General features: G+C 39.0%; 2 protein-coding genes across 2 annotated transcripts in view; one reads left to right on the top strand and one right to left on the bottom strand.

The window, feature by feature from the left end:
• The window catches only part of rbks (ribokinase), a 61,458-nt gene extending 47,527 nt beyond the window's left edge, over nt 1-13,931 (top strand). The window contains exons 8-9 of the mRNA XM_006799388.3: nt 2,303-2,491; nt 13,361-13,931. Coding sequence (XP_006799451.1) covers nt 2,303-2,491; nt 13,361-13,540 — 369 coding nt within the window. The 3' untranslated portion in view covers nt 13,541-13,931. The remainder of the gene's footprint in view (nt 1-2,302; nt 2,492-13,360) is intronic.
• mrpl33 (mitochondrial ribosomal protein L33) lies at nt 13,649-17,107 on the bottom strand. The gene is made up of 4 exons (XM_006799389.2): nt 16,967-17,107; nt 16,435-16,453; nt 14,740-14,846; nt 13,649-14,026 (listed from the first exon to the last, which is right to left on the bottom strand). Exons 1-4 carry the CDS (start codon nt 16,986-16,988, stop codon nt 13,977-13,979), a joined length of 198 nt encoding a protein of 65 aa, XP_006799452.1. The 5' UTR covers nt 16,989-17,107; the 3' UTR covers nt 13,649-13,976.
• Nucleotides 17,108-19,234: the final 2,127 nt, after the last annotated feature.

The following is a 19,234-nucleotide window of genomic DNA, read 5'->3' as shown; positions in this document are numbered from 1 at the left end:
TAACTGTGTTACGTTGTGCTTAAGTTATGATTTTAAGTGATGCTTACTTAATATAGAAATAGTTCAATTCAATCAAAAATTATTAGTTTCATTTACTCAAAAAGAAGAACACGTTACACGAACTTGACATATTTAAGTTAACAGAACTTTTTAAAGACTTTGAGTATACACTACTTAATCTATTTAATTACTTTGAACATTCGGGTTTACAGTGTAGTGTAGTTATGGTTTTTCAGTTATTTTTGTTAAAAGAAAGAATTAAAATTTACAAATAAAATTGCATTTATTTACACAATCTGTAAGGCTAGCAGTTCTTTGTGTCAGTTTCCATATATGTGTATATTACCAAGCCCTCCAATCAATTAATAAATATTTGTCTATGTAAAGATGTGTAAACTCAGACTTTCAGCTTTAAATCTGAGGCTTTTAATTTAAAAATGTCTTTACTGTTATAAATGGTAAATGGCCTGCATTTGTATAGCGCTTTACTCAGTCCCTAAGGACCCCAAAGCGCTTTACACTACATTCACCCATTCACACACCCATTCACACACTGGCAATGGCAAGCTACATTGTAGCCACAGCTGCCCTGGGGCGCACTGACAGAGGCGAGGCTGCTGGACACTGGCGCCACCGGGCCCCAGTAGGCAAACATGGGGTTAGTATCTTGCCCAAGGATATTTGGCATGCAGCCAGGAGGCAGCCTGGAATCGAACCACTGACCTGATTAGTGGCTAACCTGCTCTGCCACCTGAGCTACAGCCATATATATATATATATATATATATATATATATATATATATATATTTTCCCCCCTAATTTCCTTCGGGATTAATAACGTATTCTGATTCTGATTCTGATATGTATATGTATATATGTATGTGTGTGTGTGTGTGTGTGTGTGTGTGTGTCCCATTTTCAGCTATTAGAACAATGACAATGCTTTGCGTCCAGTGACTGCCTGAAGGATTGAAGCCATCCTGCTGCTTCTATCAGGAGTCAATAAACAGTAATAATCCCACTGGCATCCATACAACCTCATATAACACTACCTTCACCATATTTGACAGATAATGTGAGCTGATCCTCTCCTTCTCCATGCCTTTCTTTTCCCACAAGTCCATATTGGTTTCATCTGTCCAAAGCTGTAGGCTCTTTTAGATGTATTCTACTCTGACTTTACTGTTCTTGAGTGTAACCAGTGGTTTGCACCTTGTTGTAAACCTTGTATACATGCACTGATGAAGGTGGCTCTTGATTGTAGATGGTGACAATGATCTCTTCAAGCGTGTTTTTCATAATTCTGTCATTTAGTTGTCATCTGTGGTCTTTCAGGTTGGCCAGTTTACTTTCTTTTTAAGAATGTATCTGATTGTTGATTTGGTTAGCTCTAATTAGCAAGTTGTGCTTGCTGGCTGATATTATGGCTTTTGTAACACTGTGTGTTATCTAGTATGCACTGTATGTCATGTAAATTGTCCATCAACCACATATAAATGTACTGTATATGCAGTATGTATGTAAAGCTGACTTGGATTGTAGTAAGGGCTTGCTAGTTGTACATTGTTGTTTAACTATGTCATTACTTTAGAGCATGAATGTCATGTTCTTGTATTTTTGTGGAAAAATTGGTTTCTTTCACTGCACAGTGTATATTTTAACCTCCAGAGATAAATGCTGTAACTAATCTTGAAAGAACTGCTGTGGTTATCTGAGTTTCCTTGTTGTTTCTCAAACATCAGCTGTCGAGTCCTGCTCTGTCACTGTTTAGTCATTTTGGAGCCAGATGAAGCAGCATAGTCAGAGCATCTACTCTTTGAAAATGTTTGGCCTGCAGACTGCTGACGGATCCATCAAATCCTTAACAGACTGAATGTGTTTTATGAGTCTGTCTGACCACAGTGTGTAATTAACTGCTGACTCAACTCCAGAGCTGTTAACACAGAGCAGTTAGCTTCAGCAAGTAAGAATAGACTACTAATTAGAGATCCTTGGACATAAATTGTTGTGATAATTGTGTTCATTAAAGAGACAAAACAAACATTTTCTTTAGAAAAAAGGCAGAAAATGAAGCTTTGATAACCACGCAGTCTGTGGTACTGGGCTTGTGCCACAGGGAATTTCCATAATGCAGTTCCCAGTATCCCACCCCAGTCCTGGTTTTACTCTATCTTTAATTTTAATTCCTAACCTCTGATTAGCTTGGCTCCCTGACAAAGGAAAGAAAAAGGCTGATTTAGAAGAAAATTGTTAAATAAACAGTGTCACCTCATGCTGTTATGCTTTGTTTTCCCCTTTTAGGCAGAGCTGCTCACCGGTTCCTCTGTAGCCAGTGTGGAAGAGGCACATCGGGCTGGTCAAGAGCTGCTGAAACGAGGCTGCGGGTCAGTCATTGTCACCTTGGGACCCCAAGGGTGCGTGGTGCTCAAGGGAGGGGAGTCTACATTAAAACATGTTCCAGCCCCTGAGGTCACAGCAGTGGACACAACAGTAAGAATACCATATCCTTTCCAGTTGCCTATTTTCTATAAACTATCAAAGCTTAAGAACCTGGCACCCTGACTCGAGTTCGGGGATAGATTCTTTGTCAGTCCAGAAACCCAATATATTTGGCCCACTCACCCACGTCACTTGAGTTGGGTGATATTTAAGGTTTTCATCAGTTCAATGCTGGTGATTGCCAGTATAGTCACCCCTGTACCCTGCCACACTCGCTTGTTGTGAAAACCAATACAAAATTACCCATTCAGGTTTATCTTTGCTTTTAAATACAGCTAAACCAGCAAAAACCAGCAAAGCAGTGAAATGTTTCAATCACATCAGTTAGTTCTTACAGCTTATTGAACAATCAGTTGGTTAAGTATGGAAAAAAATGATTAGGGTTCAAAAATATCAAGAAGTCTATTAAAACTGAAAAACAACTGCCTTAGAGAATGTGTTCAATAGTTGATTTTTTTTTTTTCAGTTTCCCAGGTTTACTCCAACCTTCCTCTGATTTTTGTATTGTGTGTGTGTGTGTGTGTGTGTGTGTGTGTGTGTCTTGCTGCAATCTACTGAAATCAGTGCTGTAGCTCACTGTAGCTTTTAGTCCAAAATGAGAGGAACAAACAGAGAAGAAAGCAGATATATGGTGCAACTAATACTAACACAAACTACATCAAAAAGCATTCTAGATGATCAATATGAGGTCTTGCTGTTAGTGTACATCATTGACAGATGAAGAATATATGATAGGTGTGTTACCTTCATCAACTCTGTTTTTTAATGGGATCCGGTGAAACTAAGAAGCAAACTGACAGTTTTTCTTTGTGCATGTCTAAATGAAGTTTCTGAACAGCTCATGTTCCACTGTATAACAGTATAAAATAATAAAATATAATACAAAATATAAATATAAAATAGTTTTATAGTTTCCAAAGACACCAAAGAGATGCTGAGACTGGCCAATTTTCAGTTTGTGCAAAGTTTAGTGTTTTAGATCTCCAAAATTAAAAAATAACAAAAATGAAAATTAATTCAAAGTATAAATAAACAAATACAAAATTCTTAACTAAACACACAGTCAAACAGTAAAAAATAGCAAGCTACAATATGAGTAAAAGTTGGAAAACTGTTGGCTAAAACCGTGGCTAGCTGTCAAAATTATTAGCATAACAGTTTGGATAAATAGTCACAATTATAAGTTTAATATAATGCTAACCAAGTTAAAATAGTAAATAAACAATTATAACCAAAAAAGAACAATTGATTGAAAGTTGGAACAGTGAAAATTAGAAATTAGAATACATTTTGATTGTTATTTTATTATAATGGAACAATTTCAGCGTACATAGAAGTCATTTGAAATTTGAAGATGCTCTGTGAGTAAGTCAAAATTTTCATGATAACTTGAAATTTTAACTTGGATCAACGTGGCAATTTTTTTGTGTGTGGCAGAAACAAGCTTCCAAATGGTTAAAATAGCTTGTAAAAATTATAAATAAAATTATTAGGGGAAATAACACCATACAAAAGTATGGAAACAAACAAAAATACATAATATTTGCTTTTATATACATGGTATCCTTTAAAATATGCTATTTACTTTTATGTTGTACTGATCACTACCTCAGATCACTACCACTACCTACCTCACTAACCTCAGCTGTGTTTTTCCGGATATATTCTTTATTTCAGAAGTAGTGTTTGTTCTCAAGAGGCTCTTTCCATATTAACAAAAGAAAATATGTCAAATGGAAAATTATGCAATCAAGCCCACTTCTAACAGTAAGGAATATCGTGTAATGTACATCAATAAGAGAGGGGAAAAAAACACCCCAGAAGTTCCTCACACTTTCTTCTGCACATGCATCATCAGTGAGTGAAGTCCTGCTCCTCTAACCTCCATCAAACTTACAGATGCTCTGTTACTCAACCAGAGCAGTTTAAGATAACCGGAGGATGTGGTGACCACTGGCTGTTTCCTCTAACTGATTTCAATCTTTAAAGGATGCCGAGTGCTGCTTGAGTCATTTCACACCGGCCTCTGCGGCTTGTTTTCGTCACACGAGCCTGGGGCCGATGTTTGCATTTCCTGCCGCTGGGGGTTTTGTGGTGAATGTGTTCTACCGACCAAATACGTCATCACTCAGTGGTGTTAATCACCTCTTTGCTTTAATCGAACCTGGAGAGGTTTAATTGTTTATGAGTAATGGGTTCTCTTACACAACACTTCCCGCCTGGGGACTTTTACTGTGCCACAGTTTCCAACCAGTACAGTAAAAAAAAGCTATAACAAGCTTGTAATTTGAGCTTTACATGAATGCCAAATCAGATATTGTGAAAGTGAGGATTAAAGGCTGCGAAGAGGCTTCACTTGTCATCCTAGGGTCACTTTTTGGTATTTCACAAACACAGCTCTCGCTTTCATGTGTGCACGGGCTGTGACCTCCCGCTTGTCCCCACATTTTTGGAGTACACAGCTCCCGTTATTCACAACCTTCGCTCTCCCCAATAGCCCTCAGGAGCACTTACACACCAGCCCTCCTCTTCATCCATGACTCACCTCCTGAGCTTGCATCAGTCAGCAGAAAGCTGTGGTTGGGCCTGCTGCACGCCTCCCCCCCATTCTCTCTCACACACACACACGCACCCCTCCTGCTCTTTGATGGGCCCATAAATTGTGTTGTGTTTAACTTTTTTGGACATCATAATCCCTCTTCCAGTAAGACTCTTTCTTGTTTTTACTGGCGAGAGGGAAAAAACAACAGGTTGTTTTTGAGACCATTATTCTTCTGAGCCTCTTCTGGTAACACAGGCCTCTTAGTTATGATTACATCGGCTGTTATTACTGCTTTGATTTTTTTTTCTCTCTCTTTCTCCCTTTCTAGCAGTAGTGACAGAGATGTTGTAGAAAGATTGCCTTCCAAGTGGGAAGTTTTGTAGCAGATTGCGAGTTTTCAGCTACGCTACCAACAAACTGAGTCACTTGCGGTTTCTCGCTATTTTAGCTACTGTTTAGCTAGGCGCCGCAGGTGCCGTGAACCGGTACCAAACCGCTATCTTTGTCTTTATTCCAACTTGTCCCAGCTGGATTATGTCAGATTGATTGATTGAGTTTGGTTAACGAAGTGCTAATGCAGCTGCTAAATCGCGTAGCTTGTAAATATTTCATCAGCATCTCCTCGTGCAGCTGTCTGAAGAGCACTACGGGATGAGTCAGGGCCGTGAATCTGGATGAATAACAAAGCAAACACACTCATCTACTGTGGGTCTCCCCCATCCTGCTTCTTCATACTTCATCCATCCGTGCCCCCTTTTGTCTGAAATTGAGTACAGGCTTCCCCTTGCTGAGATCAGAGCCTTGGCTGTTTTGTGTGGACAGTAAGATGAGATTTAATGCAGACATATAAACACACACACACACAGGCACATCGAGCTCCAGCAGGACTTGGGTGGCCTCAGTTTCCACCGTTCCGGGAGGTCCACTGTGTAGGGTGAGAGGTAGACAGTCCTGTCTAAACCAGACATTACAGAAGTACAGTGGGTCTGGACACTCAAATTATTCCCAGTCTTCTCCGGGAGCAATTGCACGATTCCTTCCTGGAAGGCTGAGGTAAGAGAATACCTCCTCCTCTTCTCTTCGCTGCATTCCTCGACCCTGCAAACTCCCGGCCAGTGTGACACAACGCAGAAAAACTGCCACATCACCATGTTTTAATGGAGTGCACGTGCTTCACCAGCTGCTGTTTGGCTACCCAGATGTTAGCCCAGACCTCCGCAAACGCTCAATCATGTCGATAAGTGTTAAACACACAAAAGGTCGATTGAAGACTAAGACAAAACGCTGCGGATGGATCAAAGATGCAAGGGGGCCCTAACTGGTCCAATTAAGCATGCTTTTGATCTGCGAGTCTTACTGGAAGCTTCCGGGCGTGGAAGCCTCTGTGAGTCATCACTGCCCCTCAGCCAGTCTTAGCTCTCCCCAGGGTGCCTTTCATTGACAAAAGCTGTAGGTTTCAGGAGTTAACTGCAAATAACTCCATCTGTCATAGCAGAGGGCCTCTGGGTGAGAAATACTGTTGCTCGGTGCAGATTCTCGAACAGTCAGTGGGTGCAGTGGACTATAAGACGACAGGCTCTGTAAAATCTACATTTTCTATAGGCTCTCTTTTTTGTTTTGTGTTTTGGTTTTTTGCATTCACTGCCGCTCTTCACTAGACAAAGATCACTTGTCAATCAGAGCGTGTGGGCGCTGCTGTTGTCTTTGGATTTTTCGTTGATGGACACTGTTGTGTTTCTGTATGCTCTCTTTTGTTTGTCTGTGCAGCCGTGGCAGTTAGCAGCTATTCAGCTGTTCTTCTCTGTGTTTTCCTCGAGTACACACACACACACACACACACACACGCACACACACACACGCACCATTTGTACTTCATGCTGCTTCAAAACAAGGTAATTTCTCAGTTTTATCACTGACAGCCAATCAGATAAAAGTACTTTTGCAGGAAACAGAAAGCTTTCAGTGGATTCACCACTGGATTGTCACTGTTGGGGGGTAATAGAGCTACTAAAGTTATAAAATAAACTACAGCCACAACAAAAAGGGTCAATACTGTTTTTCTTTCTATATAATAGCTTCAGTATATTTAATAAAGCCTAGTTACGGGTCTTCTTTTTAGATACACATGAGCTTTTCAGTGCTTTTTAAACATATTTGAGCTCAGTCCAAGTGTCCCAATGTCATGCTTTTGAGCATAACTATTATGAAATATATATATATATATGTCATAATAATAGTCTTGGATGTTTTATCTGTCTCCACCGGAGAAAACTTTATTGTGGGATAGGTGTCTGGTCATCACAAGTTACAGCATTTGAAGGGTCTCCTTTTTACCTGCAGTTTGACACTAGGCTTATCTTGCAGTAATAACTCCTTCTGGGTCAAAATAATTGTTGTATTTCTCAGGGCTGAAAATGTAGTGTGATTATCTCCTGTATGAAGTCATGAAGGCTCAAAATTGCTGGAAAAATAACATGAATTGAAAAGTGGCGACCGTTGTTTACTGTGAGGTGTCACCGTTTCCATTTATCTGTCAGTTTATTCTTTTATTTTGAAGATTTGATCCTCACGCAACTTCATTTACTTCCTTTTCCATTTCCCATTTCCCATTGACCCATTGTAAAGTTATATATATGTACATCACGCTGGCTCCCCACAAAAACAACAGTAGAGAAGTTCCACTTGTTTAATTTGGTGAGCTTCTTACAGACGTGTCTGCCACCCTGATTTCTAACTTCAGTGTGAGTATCAGCGGAGAACAGGCAGAGGAATGGCGTGGAGGTCAAGGCACAGCGGGCAGGGGGCCGAGCAGCGAGAACATCACAGCTCATCCACGACGAGCGCTTGTGTCACTTGATTGACGGCCCTCCAGATCTAACCTTCACCAAAGTGTGTCGAGGGCAGCGGCAGCGAAGCTGAAGGGGGGAGCGCTTGTCAAACTTGTTGAGCTTCATTCGCCTGATCCAGTAGCGTCACATGCCAGTCTCAGGGACAGAGATGTTAGTAAGACACAGAAAGGTTGGGCAATGGCTTGTACAAGCAAGTGAGCTGAAGTTTGGACCGGAAAAGTGAAGTTTTATTGCCTCATCATTTAACTATTCTATTAACTGATTTAATCACTGAATTAAAGCCTACAAATTCAATTTTTTTGTTCAGTCTCTCTACATGCTCAGTTTCCCTCAAAATGCATAATTTTATAAATATATTAAGATATCCTGCAATGCAGAATGCAATACGCACTATTAGTGCATTAAGATAAACACATGGAGGTTTTTCACTTCAGCTAAACATATAAACTGTTGAGTTTATACGTTTCTTTTCTTGCAACCAAATTGAAAATGTGCAGTGGAATCGTAGATTTTATTTAAAGCATGCACAGCTACTTTTTAAAGCCTCAGGCTTAGTATTTTGACCCCTGCCATGTTGGTTTTAAACAATTTTAAACAAGAGGCTGGATTGCTCATTGAATTAATGCTACAAATGCGTCATGTGCCCTTTTCATTTGTTGCCTTTTTTCAAATAAAATGTAAGCTCTGGATCATTCAGAATGGTGGACCATGATCACTGTCACCAGAGAAAGTTTTGTTTTTCTTTCTAAATTGGAGGGGTACCAGTAATTCTGGCCATGTCGTTATGAATTCCTCCTGCTGTTAAACAGCCAGCTTCTCAGTCACAGGTCAGAATGGCTGACTTTACTGTGAAAAAGAGTGTTGAGTGTTCTGTGGCAAGGAGCTTGTTAGGTTCAAAGTGCAGGATATTGAAAACCAGGCAAGCAACACCTCAGTGTATTTCAATGTGTAGACTAATAAAATACTACAGTATCGTACAATTTTACTCACCCAAAATGAAGCAAAAACTTCTTAAGGCTGTTTATACTACACAGGAAGCGATATTAGTCAGATAATTCAAATAAAGATGCTCCAAAAAGGCATTAAATCAGTTCAACACTCTGTGTCAGTGCCTTCAAATAGTGCCTCCAACCAGCAGACAGGTGCCTGTATCGACACTTCTGACTTTAAGCCCTAACAAAATCTAAATGGATGCATTATAAGTAAATTCAGCCCCATACAGCCACATAAAAAGAGCTTTATCTACTTAAGTAATTTTGTGCACCAGGCTGCATTCATGTTTACTGTTGCTGTAAAGATGAGCGTTTTAACAGGAGTCCATGGGTTGGACTCGCTTTTAGAGTCAGCCTCAGGTGGCCATTGGCGGAACTGCAGATTTTGGTTGCCGAGGTTATTCTTTTGTTGGAAACTGCAGTAACAGATAAAAAGCCTGTTTTCTACCTTTAAAATGGTAGGATATATATATGGGATATATATGTAACTTGAACTGTAGATAAAAGTTGGACTTTATATGTGGCGTATATATACGTGACACATTTAATGGGTTTGTCAAACCCTACTCTAAAGCCTGTCAAACAAGCTGCCACACCCCCTGGCTTTAAGCTGCCCTCAAATCTTTTCTTTTTCCCACTTTTTGTACATGTGTTATAATAGGAGACTAAATCAGATTTCATCCCAGGCTGTAAGTATTATTTCTCATTTTAACATGGGAGTCTGTGGGTCTATTGTCCTTTTGTAACACTTGGAACAATCAGGAAAAAAGAAATAGGTCCACTTTACGTCACTTTTGTCTGTCAAGGAATGCATTTAAAGGCTTTTTTTTCATTCATAAAGAATTTGGCTCATCTAAAACCTGTTCCAGCCGCACCTCTTTGTAGTGTGACAAGACAGAGGTGGCTGTGTTTGCAGGGATTACTGGGACGTCATCATGTGAAGAATCCTGTGGTTAAAAAATAATCATCTATTGTTGTGACTATGAAGACTGAAATCTTCCAGTTTCTATCACATAATCTTTTGGCTGCTACCATCAATCCTCACTCAAAAGTCATCTCAACCCCAACATGTTAACTGGGAGACGGGCCAGAGTCAAACCAGTGGGGCCGCTCCACCAAAGCTTCAGTTCCAAACGCAGGCTTCACTGTAACCCAGCCCAGCTACCAGACAGGAGACATAAACACGCCAAGGGTTTAAACATGGAAATCCAGCAGGCCTGTGAAATGTTTCATCTCTGATCTCACTCTTTCCAGCATCTCTGCCGTCCAGGAGTCACACCAGAGGCAAGAGCCTGGAGGGAGAGGTGCAGTAACGGTCAAATCAGAAGTCATTTCGGGGGTTGCTGGGGGTTTTTGTTTTTGCGCCATGCCACTGAATCATCACTTTGACAAAAGCGTTACTTTGCAGTTGGAGGATGAGCAGGGGAGGCTCACAGAGATGCTCAGTAGAGAGTGCAATGAAGTCTTTTGAGCGCCGATGTGATGAGTAATGGAGCGGGCTTGTGTGAACCAGCGTCGGGGGGCCATTTGTGGTTAAACATGAGCATGTCGCCACATACCAGTGTGCTTTTTCCCATCAGTGAGCCCCCCCACACATACACACAAACCCCTTCTAGACATCCCGTCCCAGCAAACCACCCCTCCAGGGCGTACACAGCACATTCCTTCTTTATCAATAGATGAGGGTTTGATTTATGTGCTCCTGGTAATAACCAAACACCAGAGCTGGCAGTTAGGTTAGGAGGCAGCCGCGTGTTACTCAGCTGACTTTTTAAAACAATTAGTGAAAGCTGGCTTTTCTTTCTGTAGTCATTTGATCAGATGATAAAACACTTAACATCCTTAAAGGATGCTGGGAAACAGTCACATCACATTTTAGGCATTTCACGAGTGCCAGATTTATGACTTTGCTGGTTTTACGTGAAACCGATTAAAGCCCTTAATGCTGATGTTTTGTTAGAGTCGACAGACACACTTTCACACAGGGCAAACCAGTAAGTCATTTCAAACTAGTTGCAGGCAGCAGTACAAGTCAAACAGCTGGAAAATGCCACAGCACCCCCTACTGTTGGCAGCTTAGTGAATTTAAACATGAAGCTTCCCCTCGTCTTTTAAGTGTGTTTCATGTTCTCTCTAAAAATAATAATAATAATTTAAAAAAAAACAGAAAGAAGCATTTTAGGAAAAATATTTGAAAAAAATCCAAGTATTTTAAATTTACTTTTTCCCCCCTCCAGCTTGTTTTCAGGAATTGTTGACTGGGACAATAGTCCAGGGTTACAGCTACTCCAAAAGGTTACTTCAGTAGTAGTTGGGGGACCTTGGAAAGATTAACACAACTAATATATATTAAAATAATAATAATAATAATGTGTGCTAAAAAACAGAAGAATAAGCAGTAGAAGTGAAAAACTAAAATGTGTTTCAAAATATTAAAATACTTAGTAGAGAATAAAAAGCTGTAATCCCCTTTTAAAGTCAGGCTACAATTGTAAAGGTTCAGTTAGGGGTAAGTATGGATAAATAAATAAAATATTTCTGTAAAGAATCAGCCGCTGTTTAATGGACTAAAAGATAAAAGTAGTGAAATATTAAGCTGTCACAAATAAGGGATTAAGACAGTTAATAACTGATAAACTGTCAGCTGGACGTAAGAATATGGTACTGTGCAAAAGTCTTGAGCTAGGCTCATATCTTAATATTTTGCCTGGAAAATTAGAAATCTGACACTGAGAATGATGCATGTGCAAAAATACACAGAAATACAATTCATAAGACCTGATCCCTCTGATTTTCAGTCCACTGTTTTCTTCCCATTTCACTTCCTTAAGAATATTTCCATTGACAGATCATCTGAAGGTCTTTGCTAGCTTTCTTTTCAAGGATATAGCTTAACTGTTCATCTGTTGTAGATATAATTTTTTTTCATGCATGCTACTGCTTTTGTCCTCCACTTGTCTAGTCCAGACACACCATGCAAATATATGCCATGTTTTTAACTAAGAGCCCAATATTTTTATTTTTATTGTTTGGCCTTTTTTGTAGATTCAACTAAAGACATGAGAACAAATTATGTGTTTTTGTTACAAGTTGTTAGTAACTAAGTGACTAAAGATACAATTTAAAATAAGTTTTTTTTGTTAAATTGTCAGTTGTGCGTAGACACAACAGTGATTCATCCCTTGAGTTAGGAGCCTTTTTCCTGAATGAATGATTCATAGATCTATTAAGTGGCTTTTTAAATATATATTTATTCTTCGGAAAATGACGAGGAATTCACAGAAAATGAGTAAAAGCAGCCAATGTCCAAACAAAAACTTCGAAAGTTTCTCATAAAGTCTGGCTCTTTGGTAACAAACACTCAGATAATTTGGGACAACTTAACACAAAGTGACAGGTAACATGTTTCTTTGATTAAATAATATAATATTTTTCTCTATCTTACACAAGCCAGTGTCAGCATAATTTCATGCCAGAATATTTACTGAATATTGCCAGTTAACATGAATACTGTGGGTGATTATTCCCTTTTTAAGAATTTTTTTTTTTAGACAAAGCTGTAGTTGTTCAGTAACCTAATGCAAATCTTAAAACTGTAAACCAATACTGTGATGTAATTTGAACCTTTAAAAGTCAATCTATTACCTTTTAAGGCCCTTTTTATGGGCCTGTAAATAGCCTGAAATGCCAATAGTAGTACTGCTAAAAGTAATTTATAAGGAGGTTAAATTGTTAACAGCGATGGATAAATAGCAGAAAAAGCAAGTAAGTAGTGATGATAGATGGTAAAAATCCACAGCTTATACTAATAAAAAAAAAAAAAGTAGCTCAGACCAAAAGGGAACCAAAAATGAGTATATACACTTTTAAATGAAAAGAGTTCAGGTTAATACATTTAGATATGAGGGGTGGTGTTAACGAAGGAGCCCCAGAGTGTACGCGACAAATCTGTGGTAATGAAATCTGATGAAAAACCCAATTTTTTCCCCAAAAAGAAATCTGGAGAAATCTGCCCGAGATGCCAGTATTTTATTATTTAGCCAGGTTGCATAACAAATGAAATAAAAGGGATTGAAATTGCATAATATATTTGGTATATTGTGCCATATAGATTGTAGAGGGATTTTATTAATTTTTAGATTCCTGTTTTTTAATATTGGACTCAATTGCAGTAGCTTTGCATGATTCAGAGTTCAAAACATTCAAATGTAATACTGAGCTACAGTGCAGCTCAGTTCATCCTCCGCGTGAAATGACCCGTTTTAGCTCTCTTCCATGCTGCCTTGAGCAATCTTTCTTCTGATTGGCTGCCCCTCATAAATGTCACTATGTAAAATATAGAGCCAAGAGAAAAAACTGTATAAAGCTGGCTCCACATACTCTGACCTCATTACTTGAAATTTTATCGGTATTTAACTGCCACCTGTTTGAAAATAAGGTCCCTTTAACCATGCATTGTTGTTTTATTTCTTCTCAGGGTGCTGGTGATAGCTTCATTGGAGCACTGGCATTTTACATGGCCAACCACCCACACATGCCTCTGGAGGAGATGGCCCGCAGAGCCAATCTGGTGGCAGGGGTGAGCGTGCGGGAAATTGGCACGCAGACGTCTTTTCCGTACAGACGGGACCTCCCAAATGAATACTTCCAGGAGTAGCAGTAGACCCTAATGTTAAGGGACCACATCTGAATGGGGTCAGAGAGACTCAACACTAAATGTTCTCATGAAAATTTGCTGCTGAAGATATCTTAAAACTGATTACCATTAAAGATAAGTCAATCATTGAGATTATTTTATTTGAATTAACCACAACAAATGTTTCACAAAGTACATTCACCCGATTAAATAATTATTTTGAACCAATGAACAGCTTCAGATCATGGCAGCGGTGGTCCCCTTACATAACATCACTTTTCTGGTTTCAAGTCTCTTTTGTTCAAGCCTGGAGTTCCACTTTTATCCATCCAGGAAGAAATCCTCTGATAAACACGTCAACCAGATTAACTCGCTGTACCATCCCCGGCAATAAAAACGATGCCTTTAAACCTCTGCAAGTTCATTTTGTCCATCTGTGTGTGTCGGTGTGCTGCGGTTAAATCGATCTGATCTTCCTCTTCTCAAAAAACAGGACGTGCTTGTTCACTGAAAAGACAAAAAGCAGAAAGTAGGTGGAAGTCAAGGGTCACTCCAAATATGGGTTTTGTTTATTTTTCACTGGGGTGAACAGAAGGTGTGAAGGTGTGACCAACACACCATAAATTTGAATCCTTAGCTGATTTTAAATTGGACTAATCTATTCCAGGTGTTACGCTTGGACTCTTTGGATCACTCAGCAGAAGTCACATTATATTTGTCCCCCTGTTCTTTTGTTTGTATCCCCTCCAGTGTGTCAAAATTGTGAGCACCAGCTCTCATACCAGTTGCAACCACAGTGAGGTCATGATGAAACTTGCAGTGAAAATGGTCAGAACAGGACAGCCAAGGACATCTCTAAAAATAGCAGCAACGATTGAAGCTTTCTGGACATGCCCGAGAAGATAATCTTGAACTGGAGGTTTGCCAAATTTAGAATCAGGTACAGCTTTTCACTTTGGGAAGAACGTTTAAATACAAATAGTTTCCAAGTTAAAAGAAAAACAATCATATACTGTCGTGTGCTCAAAGGTAGATTGGGAAACCCTGGGTTCACTTTTCAAGTAGTGATTTATTAAAGTGCCAACACCTTCATGTGACTGCTTAGCCTGCTTGCTGCTGCTTGAATAAGTGAAGCCAGATAAGGAAAAGATATCCTGGGTTACATGGACTTTGCTTTAATGAGTATTTGTGTGTCATAGTTGTCCTCACACGGCTCTTACCAAATGGATCGTGTTTGCGCAGCACCAGTTTGTCTCTGAGTCGGTTTCTCTTTGTGTTGAAGAAGTATCCGGTCCCTGCAGCACTCATCATCTGCACCAGGATGGTCCTGACAGGTGAGCAACACACAGAGAGGTGACTGCCATTTCAACACGAAACACTAACAACAGGCCTCATTCATGGGTGCACGTGTAGGAATGTTCTTAACCTCTGCACAAAATTAGCGTTGGATTTGTGCACTGGATTATTCTAACCCATCAGCTTTGTGTGCACTACCTGCAATCGGCACAACTGAAGTAGAAAGGGTTAGAGTCACAGGAGGAAACCACCTTAATAGTCACACAATAATAGACTCTCTGCTTCAGAAATATCACATGCTTTCTTTGAAATGACAAAACAAGAGAAAAATATTCTTCAGTGAGGGTGGCTTTAGCCAGTTTGCTGTGACAGGTGGAAACAAAGTCAGCACCTGGAGAGGCAACTTGCCTGACGTACGGTTATACCGGCCCTGTGCTCACGTCAAACCCTGAGTTCCTTACAGTTCGTTATTCAATTCTGAGAAACTTTTTGCTTATCTTATTCTGGAAACCTGTAACTAATGACCAAAATGAAATGAGTAATAATAATAACAATTCATATTAGTAGTGGTCTTCTTCTTTTGGTTGCTCCCTTTAGGGTTTGTCACACTGTATTATCTGCCTCTATCTCTAACATCCTCGTCTGTCACACAAACCTTCTGCATGTCCTCCATCATTACATCTATGAATCTTCTCCGTAGCCGTCCTCCTTTTCTTCCTCCCTGGCAACTCCATACTTTACATCCTTTATCCAGTGTATTTGCCATCTTTCCTCTGCCCACTCAAACCATCTCAGGCTTGCTTCTTTAACCTTGTCTTCAAACCACTTAACTTGAGCCGTCCCTCTGATGTACTCATGTCTAATCTTGTCCATCATGGCCACTCCCATCTTAAATAATACCACCTCCTGCTCAGCCTTCTATTTTGTTCATTAGTGCCACTGTCTCCAAACCATACATCAAACCTATCATCTTGTAAACTTTCCGGTCCCTGTGGCTAAAAAATGATTTATAAGAAATTATCCCTGACACTGCACCCTGCCTGCACTCTCTTCTATAGCTCTGTTGTGCACTGTCCATTGCTTAGGATGGCTGAGCCCAGGTATTTAAACTCATCCACCTTCACTACCTCTGCTCCTTGTAGTTTCACGGTTACACCTGTCTTGCTCTCACTTACACATGTTGTCTTCTACTGACTTTCATTCCTCTTTTCTCCAGAGCATACCTCCACCTGTCCAGACGCTCTTCCATCTGCTTTCTACTCCCAGTAAAGATTACAATGCCGTCTACAAACATCACATCCCACGAGACTCCTGCCTGACCTCGACTTGGACAAACGGTTAGAGTTGCATTAGGAATGGGATCCAACATGTGGATAAGTAATAGTATTAAGTGTAAAGATGTTTGTTTAAATGCTCTAAGACAGCTCGGCTTTCATCACGTGTTCGTTTCCATGACCTGAAGGAACCTACTCCGAAGTGCAAATTCAGTTAAGATTATTTTAATGAAACAGAAATTTACGCGTAAATCCTCAATATGCACGGTTTACGCACAACCTTATGCTTCATGTGTGAATGAGGCCTATTGACTAGACTTTCAAAGAATCAGCCAGTGCACTTACTTGGATTTTGCCTTCGCCACTGTAAAAAGAAAAGAGAAGAAAGAATCGTTTGCGTGTGAATCCAACAGAAATCGTTCAGCAGCACTCAGCAAGTTTCCACTAAAATCCCGTTGCTCTAACAGCTCGCCAACACCAGCCCCAGAAAGTCCTTAAAGCTGTTAAGGTTGTGTGCAAGTATCTGCTGAAAACTCAAAGACTCTCCTACACATCTAAATGAAAAGAAAAACTACCTCTCGAGTAGCACAGGTGCTTTCTGAGATTTCCACACTTACAAAGCCCAGTGAATAGACACTGAACACATACTGCTGTACTATCCAGAAGCTAAACCTATCTCTCTAAAACACAAAGCCACTGAAACGTGTGAAATCAATTTATTATAAAATATTTCACAATGACTGCCCACAAGAACAGACGTATATTTTAAGAGCATCTCACGTTTTAGCATCAGCTAACCCCAAAACAGCGTATTGGGAGAGCTCTAGGTACGCATGCGTCGTGCTGTTTGAAGACATTAAGAGAATAAAATACTTACAGTTTACTGTGGTGAGAAACATTTTCTAAGTATTTATCTAATCTCGTCCATTAAAACATAACTGTGTTCGAGTAAAGGCAGGTCACATTGACAAGCTCTATATCCGGTGTAAATAGAAACACTTCCGGGTCACCTTAAAGGCGTCCACTAAAGAACGAACTGTAGGCTGGTGCTTTTTTCATACGTGTGTGTTTTTTAATTATTATATATACCAGAGAGAAAAGCATCCAAAATAAAAATGTACATTTGAAACAACATTTTTTAATACTATCAGAGGTCATGCAATGTGTGTTTTCTTAAGAAACTTCAATCCAAGAAACTCAGGATTTCTCTAGATAATGTTTATTTATTTAAAATATAATTCTCCTAATTTGCTATCATAAATCTCCCTTAAAAACGTTTGTACAGTTAATAAACTAATAATAATTCAAAGGATAAAGTTAATACAGATGATCAGAAATGGACAAAAATATGACATATCATGTTTATTCTGGTATAATGAGTAGTTTAAAATTCATCTTAACTAATTTAGATCCGATATAAAATGATCTACTTGTGGGTAAATTAAATAAATAAAACAATGTAAAGTGGCATTAATTGTGCATTTATACCTGATCTTTTGCCCTTTGATTTGATTTACAGTGAATATATTAACTTTAATCCCAATATTTCTGAGGGTTTTTTTCCCCTGAATATTTCAACCACGCAGATCTCAAATGTTTCTATTTAATTTAATTTAATTGGGGTTTTTTTGGTTTTATTTCTATTCATTGTTTAAAATATAACAAACCTATTATGGCAATAATGTGTTTTCCCATAACTAGAATTTTCCTTTTTACTGTTTTAAAGTCAGAGGTGGGAAGAAACGAAGTGCAAATACTCTGTTGCTGTACTTAACTACAATTTTCATGTATCAGTACTTGAGAATTGTTTTCTGACTACTTTTTACCTTTACTCCCTACATTTCTAAACAAATATCTGTACTTTGGACTTACATTTTCAAAACAGCCTCATTACTTTTGCTTTAACACATTTGGGTCGAGTTATTATTTTATCATTGCGAGCCTTCAAACATCAAACCGATTTGAGCCTAAACAGAAAGTTTATGCGTTATCGCGCATAAAAAGAGATATTGTGTGCAAAAGTCAGGGGTTAAAAGTGGAACGATGTTTTGTTTTTTATTCTGGAGGAGCGAGCTTAAAGGGAGTAACATTTTTTTAAGTGGCAGGTCATATGAAATGCAGCTGATGTTTGTTGATCAGCTCAACAAACATCAGCAAACACACAAACTGTTCCTTTGTAATTTGTCACAGCTAAAGGTCCAGCTGCTGTATTTCACAGGGAGAGAAATGAAAGAGAGCTAGCTTCACTCAGAGATGGAGAAAGATAAGAAAGACAGGACAGTAGAGGAAGAAGAGAGGTTAGATTGAAAGGTAAGGACTGCTCAGTGGGATCTGATAAACTGGAAATGTACATTTCTCCCAATATCTCATTTTTAAATGAGATATTGGGTCTGTACGTGTGACTTTGTTATTTTTTTTTTTTCATATTGTGAAACATGCTGCTAAACAAACTGAGGTAGTCTCTGCATGTTAATGGAAGATAAACAGGTTAGTTTGCTGTAGTGTGATGGGTTTAAATTAAAGAACAGTGTGTGAATGGTGCACATTGGCTGCGGTTTCATGGTCAGAGTAAGGTTACATGAAGTGTAGCAGAGATTCATTAGAATTTTAGCTGATGATGCTAACTGACCTGATTCCACCTTCATACCAACTTTATATAGTCTACTATAGACAGTGTGCTGTCAGTGTAGAGAACTGAAATCAGCCAGAACTACTGACATGTTGTTGAATTCATTTGTGTACATCCACAAAGAGCAACAGGTCAGCTGATCACAGCCTGTACACTAAGAAAACCTAATGGAACTCTCAATAGAAATTTTTGTGAATTATGAGTCTTTTTCCCACACTGAGCAATTTTAGGGTTCCCCCACCACATAAATTCCTGACTGTACACATTTATTTGTTTAGAGGCAAAGTCACCCTCTACAGTTTTGGAAATAGAAAATATATCAATTTATTTTGCTTCTTTTTCTTCAGATTCAAGCTGAGTTCAATTAGAATTACAAAACTGTTCTACTAAAGTTTCTGTTCCCATCTACTGATATTATTTTATTATTATGTTAATATAGCACAAGATTCAGTTAGCTTTGCACAACAATAGAAACGTCCTCCAAAGAGCTGCTTTTTACTTTCTTACTTTGAGTAT

This window comes from Neolamprologus brichardi, chromosome 19, assembly GCF_056152115.1.
Source record: "Neolamprologus brichardi isolate AB-2024 chromosome 19, ASM5615211v1, whole genome shotgun sequence".
In the NCBI taxonomy this organism is placed as follows: Eukaryota; Metazoa; Chordata; class Actinopteri; order Cichliformes; family Cichlidae; genus Neolamprologus; species Neolamprologus brichardi.
This window is presented reverse-complemented; position numbering and strand designations above follow the sequence as displayed.